Source organism: Gobio gobio (genome assembly GCF_949357685.1).
Source record: "Gobio gobio genome assembly, chromosome: 14".
Classification (NCBI taxonomy): Eukaryota; Metazoa; Chordata; class Actinopteri; order Cypriniformes; family Gobionidae; genus Gobio; species Gobio gobio.
The window spans coordinates 35,323,549-35,345,132 of NC_137107.1; the positions used below are offsets into that span (position 1 = coordinate 35,323,549).

The window sequence follows — 21,584 nt, forward strand, 5'->3', positions numbered from 1 at the left end:
CGTCGGATGTCATGTTGACGTATCATTCATTGACTATATAAAAAAATAACACGTATTAAAATATTTATACTGGTCAAAAGTTTGGAAACATTTTATATTTTAATGATTTTGAAAGAAGTCTCTTATGCTCATCAAGCCTGCATTCATTTGATCAAAAATACAGGAAAAACAGCAATATTGTGAAATATTTTACAATGTATAATAAATGGTTTTCTATTTTAATATACTTTAAAATATAATGTATTTATGTGATGCAAAGCTACATTTTCATCAGCCATTACTCCAGTCTTCAGTGTCACATGATTCTTCAGAATCATTCTAATGCTGATTTGATACTCAGTGATTATCAGTGTTGGAAACTGTTGTGCAGCTTAATATTTCTTTGAACCTGCAATACTTCAGGATTCATTGATGAATAAAAAGTTAAAAAGAACAGCATTTATTCGAAATATAAATCTTTTCAAACAATATAAATCTATTTAACACATCCTTGCTGAATAAAAGTATAATTTCTTTCAAAAAAAGAAAAATACTGACCCCAAACTTTTGAACGGTAGTGTATATTATTAAAAAACATTTATATTTTAAGTAAATGCTGTTCTTTTTTTAAATGTATTTTTATTTATCAAAGAATCCTGAAAAAAATCACAATTTCCCAAAACAAATTAAGCAGCACAACTGTTTCAAACATTGATAATAAATCAGCATATTAGTATGATTTCTGATAATATTGATAATATTTCACAATATTGCTGTTTTATTTCTGTATTTTGTATCAAATAAATGCAGGCTTGATGAGCAGAAGAGACTTCTTTCAAAAACATAACTAAAATAAATAGTAATGTTTCCAAACTTTTGACCATTTATGTATGCAAGATTTATGTCACGTTTGTTATATTATATTTATGAATATATTCATGTAATCATACACCCCCCCCCTCGTCTCCAACTCTCTTTTTGTGTTTCTCTTTTTGTAAAACTTGCAGATGCCACCAAGAGAACTGAAGCAGTCATATCGTCCTACAAAAGTCACATTTCTAAAACACTTGGCCTAGACTTCATGCAAATGAAGCAACTAGACAGGATCATAGCAGACTTTAAAGGGACACATGTTTCAATTTTGTATGATGTCATTTTGATATACAGCAACAATCCCCCGCCTTTGACACCGTGATGTGGGTGTTTCATCGCAGAGAGAGGCTGTTTTTCATTTCCCTTCTCATCATTCAGAACCAAGCCAGATCATATGGAATCCAGACCATCATTCTTTGTTGTTTTTTATATTTGTCTCTTTCTCCAAATCTTATTGACTTTGTCTCAAAACGTAGCCTATCTTTGTGTGTGTGTGTGTGTGTGTGTGTGTGTGTGTGTGTCACTGGCATGATTGAATGTTGTTTATGTGAGTGTTTTGTGTCACTGTCACTTTTTTTTTTTTTTTTTACTACCAGTTAAAAACCAGTGTGATGTAGACATGGAAGGATGCCTTGTCAGAGTGGCACAGATGTGTGAGCCTTGCATGTAACTCACGCACATCTGATCTTCACATGATGTCAGATCTCAGTAGATAATTGCTGATTGCTACAAGATGCTTAATAGTTTAAATGATTGTTGTTTATCTTCCTGGAATTGTTGCACACTCGTATTTACCTGAACATCTGTTAACAGCAGCAACTTCACAACCACATGTTAAAATGGAGCTTACAGCTTTAATCAAATCACATAAACATTCTCATGGTAAATTGACATTATGAAGAAATACAAGTGATTACATCTACATTAATCATGTTATACTGAAAATATAGCTCCCAGATGCAATTGAATAATAGCTTGCACGCAATTCTTGTTTGATAGGGTCTCCGTAGACGTGGCATTATACGGGGTGATGGTACTCTGCCCACTGGATCCAAACGTCCTGTCCTTGTGGGGCGAGGTGATGTGTTTGAGGTGGATGAAGATACAGACCTTGTGGACCAAAACTTCTTGTCTAAAAATGGTGATAAACCGTCCAAAACCTTTCCAACCGACACCACAGGCAGTCGTGACGGAAAACCAGAATCCACATCTAAACGTCTAGATGAAAACATCACCACTGACAAGCACAAACCTGGCAAACCTTCACCAAAGAAACCAGTGGATACCACAATTATCAACTTGGATGTTCAGGAACCCGAGAAACCTACCGGAAGTACTGTATCTAGTGGAGAAATACACCTAAAAACCACCTCCAGTCCTGATGATCGAGAATCCAACTTGTTAAAGGAGGATCTGGGGGCCACCACACAGGCTCCTGTTAGCACAACTCCTTGGCAAGGCATCCCAAAAGACAGTGAAAGAACAACATCCAGGACTCCAGTTATACTTGCAGGCAGGGATGGAGACCTTGTGCGTGGCTCTGATGGGAATATGTATCGCATCCAACGGGGACCCATGGGGCCTGTGGGGCCCCGAGGTGAGCCTGTGAGTATACATTTCATTATATATCAGTATATCATTTTTGCTAAATGAAAAAAAAAATCAATTATAATGAGTACTGCTAATTTGAAAAATGAATGAAAAAGCTGATTCAAAATAATAAATGCTATCATAGAGCATAAATAATACTAAATAACCGATCAGGCACAATATTATGACCACCTTCCTAATATTATGTTGGTCCTCCTTTTGCTGCCAAAACAGCCCTGACCTGTCGAGGCATGGACTCCTCTAGACCCCTGAAGGTGTGCTGTGGTATCTGGCACCAAGATGTTAGCTGCAGATCCTATAAGTCCTGTTAGTTGTGAGGTGGGGCCTCCATGGATCGGACTTGTTTGTTCAGCACATCCCACAGATGCTCGATTGGATTGAGATCTGGGGAATTTGGAGGCCAAGTCAACACCTCAAACTCATTGTTGTGCTCCTCAAACCATTCCTGAACCATTTTTGCTTTGTGGCAGGGCACATTATCCTGCTGAAAGAGGCCACAGCCAACAGGGTTTACATGAAAGGGTGTACATGGTCTGCAACAATGCTTTGGTAGGTGGTACGTGTCAAAGAAACATCCACATGGATGGCAGAACCCAAGGTTTCCCAGCAGAACACTGCCTCCGCCGGCTTGCCTTCTTCCCATAGTGCGTCCTGGTGCCATGTGTTCCCCAGGTAAGCGACGCACACGCACCCGGCCATCCATGTGATGTAAAAGAAAATGTGATTCATCAGACCAGGCTACCTTCTATTATTGCTCCGTGGTCCAGTTCTGATGCTCACATGCCCAATGTTGGCACTTTCGGCGGCGGACAGGGGTCAGCATGGGCACCCTGACTGGTCTGCGGCTATGCAGCCCCATACACAACGAACTGCAATGCACTGTGTATTCTGACAACACCTTTTTATTTGCAATTTGAGCTACAGTAGGTTGTCTTCACCTTATGCCTGATTGGTGTATCTTGCAGAAATTGTTGGTCTTATGTCACATTCTGTTAACATTAAAGATTATGTGAAACCAGTCTGTCTAAAAAGGAAATGGACACACCAGCTGAAATCAATTGCTGTAGCTGATACGTCAGACGAGGCATATGCAGCTTTTTACACAATAAATAGAATAGGAAACGTCTGCCACAATCTGCAAAAGCCGGAGAACCAGGTCTGATGCAGAAAGCACAAAGGGAAAAATTAAAGAAGAGAATTGTTAGGACTTTGATGTTATATATGTATATTTCAGCTATTCTCACTGGCCGCCTTAGATTCATCTGGCTCTCGATAATTGGCTGTTGGAGGAACAAGAACAACCCATCTGCATGGTTGAATCAAAATGCAACTGACTGGGCCTATAAGAAGTATACCCAGACGTGGTGCCATCTGGAAGCTTTTGGCTGAGCTCCAGTAGCACAGGCACTGTAAAAGGCCTCCATTAGTTCATAAAGGGTTGATTTATACCAGTTGGCTGAAAGCATTAAGGGGACACTTCACTGCCTGGGACTCTGGGAGCAAAAGGTTACCCCCTCTGTTTAACCTCTCTATTGCTATCATTGGTAAGGGTTAAGCTTTTAGCCTGATTTTATCATTCTAAGGAGTTAAAGCCTGTTCTTGTTGAAGCTAAGTGTTGTACTGCAATGTAGTGTTGTTATTGTTTGCTAAAACTTTTGAAGGGATAGTTTACCCATAAATTAAAATTCTGTCATCATTACTCACCCTCAAGTTTTTCCAAACCTGTATACATTTCTTCTTTTTTTTTTGTTTGCTGAACACAAAGTAAGATATTTTGAAGAATGTTTGTAACCAAAGAGTTTTGGGACACCATTGACAGTCAATGGTGCCTGACAGCTGTTTGGTTACAAACATTCTTCAAAATATCTTACTTTGTGTTCAGCAGAACAAAGACCTTCATACAGGTTTGGAAAAACTTGAGGGTATTGAGTAATGATGGCAGAACTAAAATTAGAATGCCTTGGCAACTAGCTCAAATAAAGTACGGTTAAGTTGAAGAACTAAAATTACTAAAACTAAAATGGAAATAAAAATAAATTAAAGCTAAATAGAACTTCAAAAAATAACTAATAAAATGACAAGGGCATACAACAAAATTAATAAAATTGTACTTGCACTAAAATGAAAACTGGAAATATAAAAGCCAATTCCACATTTTAATAAATACTATAAAAGTATGTAAATGTTGGTCCAGTATTTTTACTATTTTGAGCCAAGATCAATTGCTTTTATTGCTCAGATAATGAAAGCTTGTCATAAACTGTTTAGTACCATTCAGTGATAAAAGTTTGTTCTCAATGTGTTGCAAAAATGTAATCTTGCAGGAAGTCAGGTTTTAGATTGGCTTTGTCATGGTTAAAAAGTTAGGTTTAAGTTTAACAATGTGCTTTTATTACCCTGGTCAGAGTGCCACTAAAACTAATGGATTTTATTAGCTTGTCTGACCTCTGAACTGAACTCTGAATGTTTTGTTTGTTCAGAACAAGACAACTAGGAAAATTGTTTGTCAGTTTGTTATTGCTTATCTACTTTCTACTAGCCATAAACTTTTTTTCATTTAAACAAGCTTGCTTGCTGTTAAAAATGAAAGCAGCATGTTTTATTCTGTTCACACTCTGTGGCTTTGTATTCAAGGTTTATTTCTTTCCTCCTTCTAGGGATGTCCTGGGAGTGTTGGTTATCCAGGAGCCAAAGGTGAAACGGTATGATAATCTGTGTATTTTTACTAATGAGAAATTAGTCCGAGTCAATCTCTCAGGATGAATGAAGGCAAGCTGAGGTCAGAGTGCTTCGCCACTAAAGTTCATGGAAAGTCCACATGCCTGTGGTCATGACCGGGTGACTCCTTGTGTCCTTTTATGACCTTTGTCACTTCAAAAGACTACTCTCTTATGTTTAGTCTCCATACAGAAGTCCAAACTTGGCGTTTATACATAGTATTTCTTTAAAGTCACAGATCAATTCATTTCTTTAATTAATTTCAGATCAATTTAATGTCAATCTTTTTCTTCAGCTTCTTTCATTTTTTTCCTTTTTCGCTTTAAATGTAACATTTAAAGTTTAAAAATCTCCCATTGACGCAATGTTAATCAATCCAGCATTCAAAATCGAACCAACGGTGATGAAATCATTGTAATATTTGCAAACTGTGACTAGTCTTTCGCAAATCTCTCTAAAGATCTATAGCTGTCTTTACACTGTAAACATGCACAAGATGTTTTAAGTGTCATGACCATGGCAAAGAGGGTTCTATTGCACCTTTTTGTTTGTATGCAAAACCAAAAACATTTGTTTATCTAAAACTTTAACACTATGTACGCTACCATTCATAAGTTTGTGTTCTATAAGAAGTTATTTATGCACATCATGGCTGTATTTACAGTTATATTACTGCAAATACAGTAAAAAAGCAGTAATATTGTAAAGTATTTATAAGAGTTTTAATATATTTTAAACATTCCTGCAATGGCAAAGCTTAATTTCCAGCAGCCATTACTCTAGTCTTTAGTGTCACATGATCCTTCAAATCATTTTAATATGCTGATTTGCTGCTGAAGTAACATTTCTTATCATCAATGTTGAAAATAGTTGTGTAATATTTTTGTGGACATTTTTTCAGTATTATTATTAGATGAATCTAATGTAACATTATATGTGTCTTTACTGTTATTTTTGATTGTCTTAATGCATCCTCCTTGAATAAAAGTATTAATTTCTTTCCAAAAAAAAAATCTTATTGACCCTAAACTTTTGAACAGTAATGTAATTGCAGGCACTGGTATTTAAACCTAGATGAAAATGTAGTTAAAACTTGAGAGACAAATGTAATCATTTATCAGTTATTTGGTGGTGTCTAAACTGATCTGGGGTGCGTTTCCCAAAAGCACCGTAAACTTAAATTGCCACCAATGGTCTCAACTTAGATGAACTTAGCTCACAATGATTTTTAGAAACACAGCCCTGATCTATTTTGTACAGTGCTGTTTTACAATATGTGCTATTTGCCTGTTTATACAATGCAGATGTGTAATGGACTATTGTTTTGCATCCTAACAGTTTAGCTTTTATCAGGTTTGAGATTTATTGAAGTTTTTTGGTGATGCAGTCCTTATTGTTGTGATGTTTTCTAGGGTGCCATTGGGCTTAAGGGCCGTTCAGGTCGCCGTGGATTCCCAGGGCCTCCTGGGCCGCCTGGGCTGCCCACATTCTACCTGTGGAGAAACACACCTGAGGAATGGGCTGCATTTCAGGTGAGTTTTCTCTTCTTCTTTTTTCGGTTTTCCTGACTAAATGCTCTGTCCCTGTCTGTGGTCTCCCTGTCTTCATTCCTCATCCCTTTAAAGTGGCTGTCAGTGCTCAGCTGTATCTTGTGTAATAGCTCAGAGGAACACCACAGCTGTGAATAAAGATGCCCTCAGAGAAAGAGAGAAAGAGGAAGGAATTCTCTCTTGTTGTTGTAATGGGGTATTTGTTTCCTACAGCCTTTGAACCGTCCCGCACTGTACATCCAGCAATCCAGCTGAGGGGAAGGGCTTTTTCTTCTCTTACTGCCGCATGAGGTCATACGTTGTTCCTGTAACTGAAAGGAAAAGCAGGAGGGATAACCCCTTTGCTCGAGCCCAGAACAAGGTCACCTCGACACAATCAATCAGTCTCACCCCTCATGTCAGTTTCCAGCTCGGTATCTCCAAACGCATCTCCTTTGTGATAACCGAAACCTCTGTCAAGCGTGGTCTAATTGAAAGCAGCCTGTGACCTTGTAGCTTATTTTGGTATTCGTGTCCTGTGTGCAAGATGCTGCCTTTGAGAACGCCTTTGTAGTTTACAGGGCAGCTTTTAAGTCTTGGAGTCTTGTTGGATGAGAATGGATCATTAAAGATTTAGTAAGACTAGAATAGCATGGTTATGGCTTTTGCCCTTCATTAAAACGACTCCTCAGTGCAATTAAGAGGAAAGCTTTAAAAATAGACTAAAATCATATTTTGAAAATTGCCTATTGGTGGGTTGTCTGAATGACTAACCAATTAATCTGCCCAAGGAATCTCAGTATAATTAGGCTGGTTTTGAATACTCCTAAACAATACACAATGCATCGGAATATGGCTTACTGCCATATTTCCATATTGATTTGCAATATCGTATTGCAGTACTTCGCCTTGCATATCGATTCAAATCGTGAAGTCTGTGATTTAATTCAATAAATAACTCCACTGCAAAAACAGTGGGAATGTAGCTTATGAAAATTTAAGTGGGACTCAAGTCTGAAATCTGATAGCTTTATGGTTACTAAAAGAAGCTTGAGTTGGTTCATGTAAAGAGTATACCCAAGTGTGAACACTTTTTTTCACATTTACCCATATTGTTCAGCCCTAAAAGGATGTTTGACAGAAGTATTCAGAGCAATTTAATTTTTCTTTTTTTTCTATGCAGATGCACTCACCTTTTATAATGATTAGTTCTTTCCAACTATAGCTATTCAAGTCATCTGGTGACTTGCATGAAGTATGTGTATTTTCATATTGCAATATATATAGCGGAAAAACAAAATATCTCAAAGTCATTTTTCCCAATATCGTGTAGCCCTGTAATCAGACACATTTCTTGGATCTAGTTGTTGGACAGCTAGTTGACCCATCCTTAGGGTAACCAGAGCTCTGGAGGTTCTGTAGGTTTAGCTTTACAGAGTATCAGATAATGCTTTAATATCAGCTGTGATTATTGATGATGTGATAAACATGGATAGTCATGTGATGGATCAAATAAATGAAATATTTTTCTCTCACTCTCTCCTCCAGCAAACATCGTTCTTCCAGCTTCTCCGTGCAGGCTGGCCTGTAAGTATACAGCACATCTTTGCGTGATTTGTTATGTTTCTGAACATGGAATATCCCTGACACTGTTCTATTTCCTGTGAGCTTGTAGAGAGTGCAAGGTCCGCCTGGTCCGGAAGGAGAATTGGGAAAACCTGGGCTGCAGGTGAGGCAGATCCTGTCTATGTGTACCAACTGCTTTAATTAGACTTGAGGCTTAGTGACACCTGTGTTATGTAGCTCAGAACTTCCTGATCTCAGATGACAACACCTGCTCTGCTAAATCATGCTCTTTCTCTCTCTCTCTCTCTCTCTCTCTCTCTCTCTCTCTCTCTCTCTCTCTCTCTCTCTCTCTCTCTCTCTCTCTCTCTACCTTCTCTACTAGGGGCCACCTGGGGAGCCAGGTGAACGAGGACGTCCAGGACGGATGGGAGACATGGTAATATCCAATAGTGTAATCAATCATTCTCATTTTTAGTTGTGCTTACTAAGACAGGCATCATTTTTGAATGTAATCTAATCTAATTTTTATAAGTGGCACTTGCTAAGGCAAGCATCCCTTCTGCTATCATAAAACTATTAACCTACTAATTGTAAACCATTGGTGCACTAAAATGTTGTTGTCTTTAATTATGATGTTATTGTATTCGTAATAAGAAAGTCTGTCAAGAAAGCTGTATTTGTAAATAGGCTAATATTAGCTTCTTCTTTTTCTTTTTTTTTGTCAGAGCAAGACATCATGTCACCTCAAATTAGTGGCAATTAATTAGCTGCCTTTTTATTGAACTCTGTGGGAGTTATTGCACACTCTACCCCACCCAATCATTACTGAGATTTAACCACAGATGTAAACAAAGGCCCTTGTATCTGCATTCCCCATTGCGTTTTTGTGACTGACACGTCACATTTGTGCTTCCCAAAGCCCTTGCATGATTTACTACTGAACTGAGCCTCTGTTAGCATTTAATGAAGTACAGTGCACCGCACATTGGAAGTAGATGGATAGATAGATCTGGATAAGCCTAAAACTAGGCCCTCTTTTTGGACTTTACCTCTGCATTTAATATGAGACAACCAGAGCTTCTATTGACAATAATTATTCAAATGGTAGTTAATCCTTACCTGATTCATTGGTACTACTCATTTTTGACAGGTAGAAGAGTAATCAGAAATATTCAGCTCCCATTGTCACGTGGGCTGCGTTTACACTGGCACAAAAATTTTTTTTTAGTTTAACTCACATCTGACACAGATCGGAATTTGTTGCACGCGTGTAAACACAAACATCCGCATGAGATCTATTTTTTTCACATCCGATCTGAGCCAATCGAGTACATATCCAATATCTGGACATCTGACCTACTTCTAAACACGTATATCCGATTCTTCTTTGAATTCCAAGCCACCACAAGGTGATGGTGACAAGTTTGCCCACAAAGATAGCTTTTTAATGTTTGTATTATGAAGCAACTCCTTATAAGATTTAGATGGCGTGTTTGTATGTTTTTTCAACCTCTGCCCTGTGAGTTTTATAAATAAACAGGTTCATTACTGAAAGCTACATTATATTTCTCAGCAATGAGGTGATTAACTTTGCTGTAATTAAACCAACAAGCTTCACTATTAGGCTACTCACTCTGTCTCTCTCTCTCTCTCTCTCTCTCTCCCCCGTTAATTCATTCAAATTAATAAAAAAATAATAATTGTAGTGCTACTTTATTTAATTTAGTTCAATTATGAGCTGTAGATAAAATAACAAACAAATATTTCCATTATTTTTTGGTTTATATCTCTTCGGTCAGATTTTGCGCTGCAAAATATCCATGACAGCTGTTATCTTGTCCATGCTGACAAATAATCATGGCCACCTGACATGAATTATATAAATAATTTTAATAGCCCGGCCATTTAAAACCAGAGGGTCCACCATGTGCATAGTAAAGCGATCACCTACAATCATTTTGGGCGAGAACTAATGTAGACACAGATATCGGACACCAGTCGTGTCTAAAGTGAATGTAAACAAGCGGGCCAAAAATCAGATATGGTCAAAAGATTGGATCTGTGCATTAAGACTTGCAGTGTAAACGCAGCCTTATTCAGGAGCATCTCAGGGTTGTTTGAACTTTCCTTTTTACCCTTTATAGAGATGATTGTAAAACGGATATTGTAAATGCATATATTGAAGTTCTCAGATGATACTGTGCTGTTGTCTTTATTAGGGATCGAAGATGATTCCAGTATGCATCAGTGTTGTATGGATAGAGTAGTGGAGTGGTGCGAGAGGAATTCACTTATATTATAAACGAAAAGAAGACAAAGGAAAATATATTTGGTAATACAGAGTGTTGTACAATATGGAATATGTGCATGGTATAGCTGTCTCTCTGTTCAACTCAATGCTCGACTGGCTAGACTGCTGTTTATTTGTTCTAAGATTGTGGGCCAAATGCTTGAGCCAAGTTTTCATGATTTGTTCACGAAAAAAATGTTGTCCCTGACAGGTAAAATTATGTCTGATCCTGAAATATCAACTTTTGCCATCAAACAGAAGTAGCATATGCTAAAATGAATAGGTAACGGAAATCTTTTGCTCATCAGTCTGAAAAATTAATAAATCAGAATTGGGGGTCTAGGTAGACCTCTGGGTTCTGAAAAATAGAAAGGACTAAATCAATGCACTGCAGCTGGTTGTGTATTTACTTATATGTTGTTTTTGTATCAAGTGGTGTTTATTGTATTGTGTTTTATTACTTGATGTGGATGTGTATTGATGTGAGACAGAAAACTCTATGGGATGCGATCCAATTTTTTTTGAAGAGATTCCAACAATAAAATGAAATTGAATTGGCAATAGACAGACAGACAGACAGAGACAGACACAGACAGACAGGCCTTTTCAGCTCAGCATTTTCAGTCTGGTCACAATTTATTTGTAACTATCACTCTGAAAGCTTGAATCTGATGGATGCCTCCAGGTGGTGTTACTGCTTAGTAAGGGCTAGCTGACTAAAATGTCATATTAATAAAAACCATCAGCTAAGGTCAGAAAAAGAAACAATCCCAGGTTTCTTTGGCTGCATTTACATTGCAAGGCCTAATGCACAGGTCAGATATTTTGACTTTTATTCCTGATTTTAAGTCTTGCCTATTTGTATTTACAAGCCATTATCAACTGTGTTCATATTAACAAGAAACTATCACTTTAAAGGCACAATATGTAAGATTTTTGGACTAAAATAAAAACACAAATATATAAAATATACACAAACCACTAGAACGATGTTATATATTTTGTTGACTTGTTTACTTAAATTATCCCAAATGTTTCCAAGAATGTTTAAATCCAGAGAAACAAGCCATTTTAACCAAGACATGGACCGTGTCCGTGCGTCGCCTATCAATGACATTAATTCCGGGTAATCACATATTGTTTTTATTTTGTAGAAACCATGGAAACACCAATGATGCTTTTATATATTATGTATTTTATTAGACAGATGAGCAACTGTTTGGATACATTCATCCACAGAAAACGAATCATTGTTATATAGCTCAACACAGTTAGTCTTATTGTTTAAATCACGTTTTCTTGATTTACCGCGAGTACCATGTTTTACCATTGCTAATATCGATCTAACTTACTGCAGTGTGTGTCTCATAGTAGCCGCCGAGCGAACGCACAGAGAAGCATTATAACATAACTTTCAACACACTCAAATAATGTATCTAATATGATAAAACAGCGCTGCATTGCCCCACTTATGCATGAGCTGAAAAAGTGGAAGCGGTTGTCTGCAGCATAATAAAAGCTCTGAGAAATCCAGGCGTCATCAAGCTATGCCTTTACTTTGAATAAGCGACCTCTAGCGGTGAAAAATTACATATTGTGGCTTTAAATTACATTTAAATCCCTTCACCATTCTGATATACGTATTTAGATGTACTTTAACTATAGGTTAGAAAACCAACTTTTATAGCATCCATCCATACATTCTCCAAGAGTTTGGTATCTGTAGATCAACTGTAAGCAAACAGCACTGAACATTTTATACATTACATAATATAGCCACAGTTAACAGTATTAGTTCATGGTATTATGATTCACATGTATTTTTCTCACTTATAATGATTAAATCTGTGATATTCTGCAGGGTGACCGTGGACCAAAAGGTGTAGTTGGAAGAGCAGGAGTCTTTGGAAAGGATGGGGAAAACGGACTGGACGGGCCTCAGGGGTCTCCAGGGATTCCAGGACCAAAGGTCAAGTAACCACATTACACATTACACCATACACAATTGACTCTTGTAACACTCCAGACTGCTTCATTTTGGTAGAAATAAGCAATATATTTCGGTATCCTGACCTAATTGTTGTGAAAACATTGTTTTAAAATTCAGTTTTAAATTCTAAAACACAGGGTCCTCTAGGCTATAAAGGTGAATCAGGCTCACCTGGAGAGAAAGGAGAGGAGGTGAGACAAAATTGAAGGTGGTAACTAAAATGTTGTAGGTTCAAATCCCATGGTGAACTATTATTTGTACCCTTGAATACGGCACTTTTTTACCTAAGGACTAACACATTAATTTTTTGCAGGGCATTATTGGACCAGAGGGTCCATGTGGAGATATGGGAAAAGCTGGTGAGAAAGTAAGCCATCATTAAAACAATAATAAATATTTATAGAAAATAAATGCATGCACCCTATTTTATAGGGTGGATTGTTTGTATATATTGCCATCTAGTGGCCAGGCAAAGAACTATTTAATAGGCACTTCGTTTTTATATAATATAAACTGCTTGGAAATGTAAGTGTTTATGAAATATTTAACCTGTTGTTCACATTTACAGGGCTCAAAAGGAGCACCTGGCTCTCCTGGTCCTGTCGGCCCTCCTGTAAGTCATTTAACGATCACTGCAGCATCATTCATTGTGAATGAACAAAATCAACAAGATTTATGATTTAATTACATCTTGCTTTGTCATTTAAATGTACATAGTTATGATAACAATATTACCCTAATATTCCTTTTCAGGATCTTGCCTGATTGTATTTTATTTTTTCTTCAGGGTCCACAAGGCATGAGAGGGATGGAGGGCCCTGAAGGGCATTCAGGGCAAGACGTAAGTGAAGACAAAATGACTACTATGCACTAAATGCTCAACATTTGTTTATCAAATGCACAAAGTTGACATCTAGTTATAGTTATCTGTTATTGTTACCATTTACAGGGGGATGATGGGATGGATGGACCACCAGGTCTTCCAGGTGCACCTGTAAGTAATCGAGAATATCACAAACTGTCGGTATGACTCAGTATGTATTGACTGAACCACCATTGCTTTGACACATTACACCGATCAGGCATAACATTATGACCAGTGAAGTGAATAACACTGATCTTCTCTTTATCACAGCACCTGTTAGTAGGAGGAATATATTAGGCAGCAAGTGAACATTTTGTCCTCAAAGCCAAGGCTCATTGATGCACATGGGGAGCGAAGGCTGGCCCGTGTGGTCCAATCAAACAGACGAGCTACTGTAGCTCAAAATGCTCAAGAAGTTAATGCTGGTTTTGATAGAAAGGTGTCAGAAAACACAGTGCATCGCAGTTTGTTGCGTATGGGGCTGCATAGCTGCTGACCCCTATCCACTGCCGAAAGTGTCAACAGTGGGCACGTGAGCATCAGAGCTGGACCACGGAGCAATAGAAGACGGTGGCCTGGTCTGATGAATCACGTTTTCTTTGACATCAGTGGATAGCCGGGTGCGTGTGCGTCGCTTATCTGGGGAACACATGGCACCAGGATGCACTATGGGAAGAAGGGAAGCAGACGGTACTGGCAGCAAAAGGGGGACCAACACAATATTAGGTCATAATGTTATGCCTGATCGGTGTATATGCTTCAGGTTTAAAATAAAGTACTTTCTTTGTCATTACGCTGTATTTTATCTCACTTTTCATGTATGATCTGTCCATTTTCTTTCAATCTCAGTTTATTTAAATGTTTGCAGGGAGCTCCTGGTTGGACAGGTGTGGTTGGTGCCCAGGGGTCTAATGGGTCGCGTGTAAGTGTTTTGGCTGTTTTATACTGTTCCACCCAATTATGTCAATCTGTGACGTACTAACAATTTCTGTTTTATTTTCTAGGGGGAGCCTGGGCCTCCAGGAGCTGTTGGTCTTCCGGGGCCACAGGTATGCTATTTATTATTTGGGACAGCGTAATGTTGCTGATAAATGGCCTCTACATAACATATATGTAATTTATTAGGGCCCCCAGGGATTAGAGGGACAGATCGGGCCTCCAGGGCCCAGGGGTCCACAGGTAAATGTCTTACCGTATATAAATATTGAGAGATGATGGTCTTGGAGGTTTATTTTATTGTATATAGGTATATGCATGCTGATATATGCACACTAAGTGACAGGCTCTGTCAAGCAATATATTTGTTGAACATCATCCATATTATTGCATTCATATGTTTCTCCACTAGGGGCTGTCAGGCCGGGAGGGTTTACCTGGTCCTAAAGGAGAGCCTGTAAGAATGTATTATTTTGTCACAGAGTAAAATATCTTTCTTTAAATTATTTTGATCGTCCCAATCCAGTAATGATTAGGCATTCATGCTGTTAAATGTTCTACTCATGCTTTTGAAACAAGTCTCGGTAACACTTTATTTTACAGTGTCATTGTTACATATATAACTATATTTTATGCATAACTAACCCCAAACCAAACCCTAATCCTAACCCTATAATAAGTACATGTAGCATCATTACTCCAGTCTTCAGTGTCACACGATCCTTCAGAAATCATTCTAATAATCTGATTTGGTGCTGAAGTAACATTTTCTATTATTATCAATGTTGACAGGAAACCATGTTGAATAGGAAGTTCAAATAACAGCATTTATTTAAAAAGAAAATTGTAACATTATACATGTATTCACTGTTCATTTACAGGGACCTGCAGGGCCAATGGGCCTCAGAGGGGAGGCAGGATTTGAAGGATTAATGGTAAAAGCCATTCATCCCATATACAAAAATACTTACAGTATATAAAACATATAAATAAAAGCTATCCCAATGTATTTTTTTGTAATTGTGTTGTTCAAATGTAACCAAGGTAATTTCCTGTTTCTTACATGTACTGGTTAATTAAAGACATTCTGAGTCTTACTTGTGTTTTCTTCATTTTAGGGTGTGTTTGGAACACAAGGTCCAAAAGGTTTTACTGGTATCAAAGTAAGCTCATGCCATCTCTATTTTAACCTGTCTTTACTCTTGAGTTTTTATTTTGGCTCTAATAGTTGTACTGTCTTTTAAGGGTAACAGAGGACCTGATGGAGACCAGGGAGACTTTGGACCTAAAGGAAACAAAGTAAAACATATAAATATGAATTCAAGTATATCCAGTCTATATTGTACATTGTACTACTGTAGGTTGATACCCTCATGATAACAGATGTCACTTGTTGAAAATTGTATTTTCCTCCCAGGGTGATAGAGGAGCCCCAGGGTTTCAGGGCACACAAGGTGAGCAGGGACCAATGGGATTTCCTGGTTTCCCAGGCATCAGAGGTCTGCCAGGACTACTGGGTATTCAGGTATAAGTTACACTAATGTTGCTTCACTAATAGACACATTTGTTTTTAGTTTGTTTGCCTGTCCACAGTTAGTCTTAAGTCACAATTTCCTCACACAAACAGGGAGAGGTTGGAGAGGCGGGTCCGCATGGCAAAGTGGGCAAGGAGGGGTCAAAGGTCAGAGTTGCTCTGTACTATAGGCATTAGGATTTACAGTGCATCAAATTATAAACTCCTTGAGTGTAATATTCTCAGTTTTTAATGTGAAATGTCCATTTTACTGAAGGGGAGCAGAGGTCCCGAAGGCCTTCCTGGAAAGGCTGGTCCTAGAGGCCTAAAGGTAATACACTTTATGGTATATTATCATACACTGCCATGTAAGCTTGAGGTCAGTAAGATTTATTTAAAAAAAAATATATACTATTATTCAGCAACGATGATGATAATATTAAGAAATGTTTCTTGAGCACCAAATCAGTATGATCTGAAGGATCATGTGACACTGATGACTGGAGTAATGATGCTGAAAATACAGCTGTGTCATAGAAATAAATTACATTTTATATATTAAAATAGAAAACAGTTATTTAAAATTATAATAATGTTTCTCACATGACAGTTTTTACTGTATTTTGTATCAAATAAATGCAGTGAGCATAAGAATCCTACTGACCCCAAACATTTGAAAGAAGTTTATTATGGTCATAAGCTTTACGGTATTACAACTAGGAAAAACAATCATCTAGTTGAGCTGTTTGATATTGTTTTTAATGAAGTCTCAATACATTTTCAGGGACGAACAGGCCAGAGGGGTCACACTGGTATGCCTGGACTTCCTGTAAGTGTCCATACACAAAAGCTGAGAGTAGTGGAAATCCTTACCTCCCCATTATTAATCTTCTGTGTAGAATGTTGATGATGTCAGTGTTGACGGTGTTTATTGCAGGGTTTACCTGGCCCGCCTGGACCTGTTGGAGCTGAAGGAAAGCCTGGTACACAGGTTCCCATTCTATATTCTAATACCATGATAACTGTAAAAAGATCCCGTTTATGCATCTTTACATCAATAAAAAAATATAAACTAGAAGGCTACTGTGAGAAAACATGAAAACATTATATTATGGGTTCTAATTTTAGAAATTTGGGTCTGTGTGGGTCCTAACACCCCAGTGTAGTGATGGGGACACTATACTGTAACAAGCACCGTCCTTCGGATGAAACGTTATACTGAGGTCCTGACTCTCTGTGGTCATTAAAAATCCCAGGATGCCCATCGATAAAGAGTAGGGGTGTAACCCCGGCATCCTGGCCAAATTTGCCCATTGGCCCCTGTCCATCATGGCGTCCTAATCATCCCCATATATATACGATTGGTATCATCACTCTGTCTCCTCTCCACCAATCAGTTGGTGTGTGGTGGGCGTACTGGCGCAATATGGCTGCCGTCCCATCATCCAGGTGGATGCTGCACATTGGTGGTGGTTGAGGAGATTCACCCCTTCTATGTAAAGCGCTTTGAGTGCCTAGAAAAGCGCTATATAAATGTAACAAATTATTATTATTATTTTATTCTAGTCTTAATTCTACTTTTTGAATCATTGATGAACTTATATTCATAACCGTTAAATTAAGTTTTCAGATGACATTTCAAATAACTTTTTTCGAAAGACTTGAAGACTAGAATTTAGTAGTAGAATAGAGTATTATAATAAATACAAATGCATCTTGTCTATTGTTACAATAAATAAACAGTAAGTATAAACAGGTACTTCAACAGATTATTTTTGATGTTACATGTTGAGACTGTAAAAAGTTCAAATTGATTCTCATTGTTCTTTCTTGTGCTCCAGGGACTGCAAGGCCTTGTGGGTAATGCAGGAAATAAAGGACTAATGGTGGGTTCAGAACTCTTTACATTAATACCCCACCTACAAATGGTTTTAAATTCTATATTGGTATTTATAAAGTCAGTAATGCAGTCTTAAGCTACTGTCCAGAAACTGTTTATTTAGTTCCCTTTCGAGGGAACTCGCACTGCATCGGGACGACGCTTTGGGGATGCTCCCTTAGCATCAGCGAATCTGAAACCAGAATGCCAACTAGGCCAATCCGATTGGCGTGCGTGATGACGTCATTGTGACGGCATACCCGGAAGTATAAAAGGGGAGCTGGAACGTAATGGCGGTAGTTATTGCTCTTCAGCAAGCGCTATCTGTCAAACTGTCTGTCTATTTACTGTTGTATGTCAGTGAAAGTGTGTGATTGAAATGAAGTGTGAAAAAGTGAGAGAGTTCAAGCAGTGTGTGCATCCTTGCCCTCGCTACATGTCGGGCTCGGATACACACCTGCTGTGTGTGCACTGCCTGGGCGTTCAGCATGCTCGAGCGGCTCTCGAGGGAGCCGCTTGTGAGCATTATGAAAGCTGACGCTCAGAGTGCTCCGCTCTCGGCGTGAGCCCCGTGGATCGGTCCCGCATCCGCCGAGGCGGTGCGGCGAGGCTGGTCATGGGGCTCACGGATGGACTGTCAGCGGGACTGGGACTGCTGAGGCATTTTCCCAGTCTTTATCTGACAGTTCAGATGTTCTTCTTCCCCGTGTGGAAGCCCGCGCTGCGGCTTCTTCCCCCGGGGCGGAGGACGCGATGTGTGAGAGGTCTGATTCTGAGGAATTAGACGTACTCAGCATCGAGGCAGTCAAAGTCATAAGCACTTCTTAAATATGCAAGATTCCATCCACGCGATTGCTGGAAAAAAAAAAGGAAAAAAAGGCAGCGCGCAGGTTATGGGTCTGCAATTAATGTGAACACACGCGATCGGTGTGCATGAGATACTGGTTGGCTTAACGGACGAGTCCGTATAGTAAAATAAATCAGTATTTGTCTGATATGGCTGCATTTAAGTCTGAGGATTTAAATGAGATATTATCTGACTCTGAGGAGTTAGATATTCAGTCATTTCAGACCATGTTTCACTGTATTGTGTGACACTGTTTGGCTTTTTTCTCGAGGGATGAAAGCCAATTGTATTATGACGGCTTGAACCACGTTGCTGAGGCAACGCGGGGTCTATGAGTCCGTATAAATACAAATAAAACAGTGTCGTCTGATTAATTACGGCTACATTTAATTCTAAGGAATTAAAATTAAATATAATCTAACTTTGAGGAGTTAGATATTCAGCCTATCATTCAGACTATGTTTCACCTTATTGTGGCTGCATTTAATTCTGAGGAATTAAATTAAAATATTATCTGACTTTGAGGAGTTAGATATATTTTTTATTCAGCCTATTATTCAGATCAGGTTGCACGGGTTTGGTGATTATGATGGCATTTAATTCCGAGGAATTGAGTGTCATGTTATCCGACTTTGATAAGTTGGATACTTTAATTCTGTCACCCAAGCGTGTTTAACTTGTGAACTGGATATTCATCTAAGATGGAGCCCTCCTGAAGTTGATGTCGTTCTCGCCGCCTTGTGGCCTGCGGGACACATCAGTTTCAGGCAATTGCTAATCGCAGTGTCCGCTCTAGGGTTGTGGCCCTGTTGAGCTGCTCCCTTAGATGAGGCCCCCTGCTGGCCAGCCCCCTCTCCCGGGTAGGAGCGATCGAGGTCGCCTCCCCTGTGGAGTTTTCGGGAATCGATGCTGTGTTCCCGCCGTCTAGTACGCTTCGGGCCACATCGTTTCCCCGTGCACGCGTGCTGCACCAGCCGCCTCTAGCAAGACTTGCGGTGGTCCAGCAAACGCGTACGCACACCGAAAATCTTCCTCGATTTCGCCCTGCCGGTAAGCCGCTTCAGGGGGTCGGGGAGGAGGCTCGGTTGACACCCGAGACCGGCCTCGAGAGGCTGGTTCCCTTAGCAGATTATCTCGGCGCATGGTTATGCCTCCGAATATATCAGCTTGGGGCCTGCGACTGTAGGAAGGGGCATACAGACTGCAGTCCGGTTACCTTCCCCTGAAGTTCAGTGGGGTGGTCTGGACGGCAGTGGTCCCTGGGCAGGTTCGGGTAATGGAACAGGAAGTTCACTCCCTGTTGGTAAGGAGGCCACAGAATGTGCTCCTCCGCCAGACAGGGAGTCCGGGTTCTACAGCCAGTACTTCATAGTTCCTAAGAGGGATGGCGAGTTGCATCCAACTTTAGACCGGAGGTACTTGAATCGTTCTCTGAGGAGATTCAGATTCAAGATGCTTAGCATTTCCTCCATTGTGATTCAGATCCAGTCTGAGGACTGGTCTGTCACGATGGGTCTGAAGAGGACGCATACTTCCCTGTATCCATCCTTCTGTGTCACAGGAAGTTCCTGAGGTTCGCTTTTTGGGGCAAAGCGTACCAATATCGGGTTCTTCCAGGCGGCCTGGTCTCTAAAATGAAGCTAGGCCACAGCATCACTGTGAAGCAGTTTAAGGCTGCTGGGGCTCATTGCGGCTGCGTCCAACAGAATATCTCTTGGCCTGCTGCATGAGACCCTTACAGTGGTAGCTGGGAATCAAGGGGTTTTCCTCGGGGGGGAAAACCATTCTGTATGATCAGGGTAACGCGCAGATGCCTTCGTTCCCTAGTCATATGGAAGAAACCTTGGTTTCTGTCCCAGGGGCCAGTGTTGGGAGCGTTCTGTTGCCGGTAATCCGTTTCAACAGGCGCCTCCCTCACTGGCTGGGACGTGGTTATGGGAAGTAAACCAGGTGGCTTTCCTTGAGGGGAAATCCATTCTGTATGATCAGGGTAACGCGCAGATGCCTTCGTTCCCTAGTCATATGGAAGAAACCTTGGTTTCTGTCCCTGTCCCAAGGGCCAGTGTTGGGAGCGTTCTGTTGCCGGGAATCCGTTTCAACAGATGCCTCCCTCACTGGCTGTGACGTGGTCATGGCGGCCGCTTTGCGAGAGGTCTGTGGGAGACCAGGCATTTCTCCTGGCACATCTACTGCCTGGAAATGCTGGCGGTCTACAAAGCTCTGAGGAGCTTTTTCCCGGACCTCCGCGGCCACCATGTACTGATACGGAGGTAAACCAGGTGGCTTTCCTTGAGGGGAAATCCATTCTGTATGATCAGGGTAACGCGCAGTGGCCTTCGTTCCCTAGTCATATGGAAGAAACCTTGGTTTCTGTCCCAAGGGCCAGTGTTGGGAGCGTCCTGTTGCCGGAAATCCGTTTCAACAGACGCCTCCCTCACTGGTTGGGGCACGGCAGGGGGGTTTGAGGTTGCGCCCTCTTTGCAGACTGGCGCATCACATCCTCCTGTGGTCCCAAGGGAAACTGTTGTCCATCAGGGCAATGTATGTCCCGGGGGTCCAAAATCAGGGAGCAGACATCCTGTCGAGGCAGGGGCTGAGGCCCGGGGAGTGGCGACTCCACCCAGAGGTGGTGGAGGCCATATGCAAGCGGTTCGGCCCAGTGGAAGTGGATCTGTTTGCGTCTCGAGAGACGTCCCACTGTCCACTGTGGTTTTCCCTCACGCATCCAGCTCCGCTGGGGCTGGATGCCATGGTGCAGACGTGGCCGAGGCTGCGTCTGTACGCATTTCCCCCGATTGCTCTGCTCCCGGGAGTCCTGGAAAGGGTCCGTCGACAGGGGGTCAGTCTACTTCTGGTAGCACCCCGTTGGCCGACTCGAGTTTGGTTCTCGGATATCATAGCTCTGCTAGCAGGTCAGCCGTGGGAGATTCCTCTGAGGAGGGATCTCCTATCTCAGGCGGCGGGTACGATATTTTACCCCCGCCCGGA

General features: G+C 40.3%; 1 protein-coding gene across 1 annotated transcript in view; it reads left to right on the forward strand.

The window, feature by feature from the left end:
* LOC307137581 (uncharacterized protein) overlaps window positions 1-21,584 on the forward strand; it is an 85,049-nt gene that overhangs the window by 39,969 nt on the left and 23,496 nt on the right. The window contains exons 7-31 of the mRNA XM_079835332.1: window positions 1,852-2,457; window positions 5,121-5,165; window positions 6,594-6,713; window positions 8,259-8,297; window positions 8,386-8,439; window positions 8,659-8,712; window positions 12,428-12,535; window positions 12,694-12,747; window positions 12,870-12,923; window positions 13,125-13,169; window positions 13,344-13,397; window positions 13,506-13,550; window positions 14,290-14,343; window positions 14,426-14,470; window positions 14,547-14,600; window positions 14,770-14,814; window positions 15,239-15,292; window positions 15,476-15,520; window positions 15,603-15,656; window positions 15,775-15,882; window positions 15,985-16,038; window positions 16,148-16,201; window positions 16,655-16,699; window positions 16,808-16,861; window positions 17,712-17,756. Coding sequence (XP_079691458.1) covers window positions 1,852-2,457; window positions 5,121-5,165; window positions 6,594-6,713; window positions 8,259-8,297; window positions 8,386-8,439; window positions 8,659-8,712; window positions 12,428-12,535; window positions 12,694-12,747; window positions 12,870-12,923; window positions 13,125-13,169; window positions 13,344-13,397; window positions 13,506-13,550; window positions 14,290-14,343; window positions 14,426-14,470; window positions 14,547-14,600; window positions 14,770-14,814; window positions 15,239-15,292; window positions 15,476-15,520; window positions 15,603-15,656; window positions 15,775-15,882; window positions 15,985-16,038; window positions 16,148-16,201; window positions 16,655-16,699; window positions 16,808-16,861; window positions 17,712-17,756 — 1,989 coding nt within the window. The remainder of the gene's footprint in view (window positions 1-1,851; window positions 2,458-5,120; window positions 5,166-6,593; window positions 6,714-8,258; window positions 8,298-8,385; window positions 8,440-8,658; window positions 8,713-12,427; window positions 12,536-12,693; window positions 12,748-12,869; window positions 12,924-13,124; window positions 13,170-13,343; window positions 13,398-13,505; window positions 13,551-14,289; window positions 14,344-14,425; window positions 14,471-14,546; window positions 14,601-14,769; window positions 14,815-15,238; window positions 15,293-15,475; window positions 15,521-15,602; window positions 15,657-15,774; window positions 15,883-15,984; window positions 16,039-16,147; window positions 16,202-16,654; window positions 16,700-16,807; window positions 16,862-17,711; window positions 17,757-21,584) is intronic.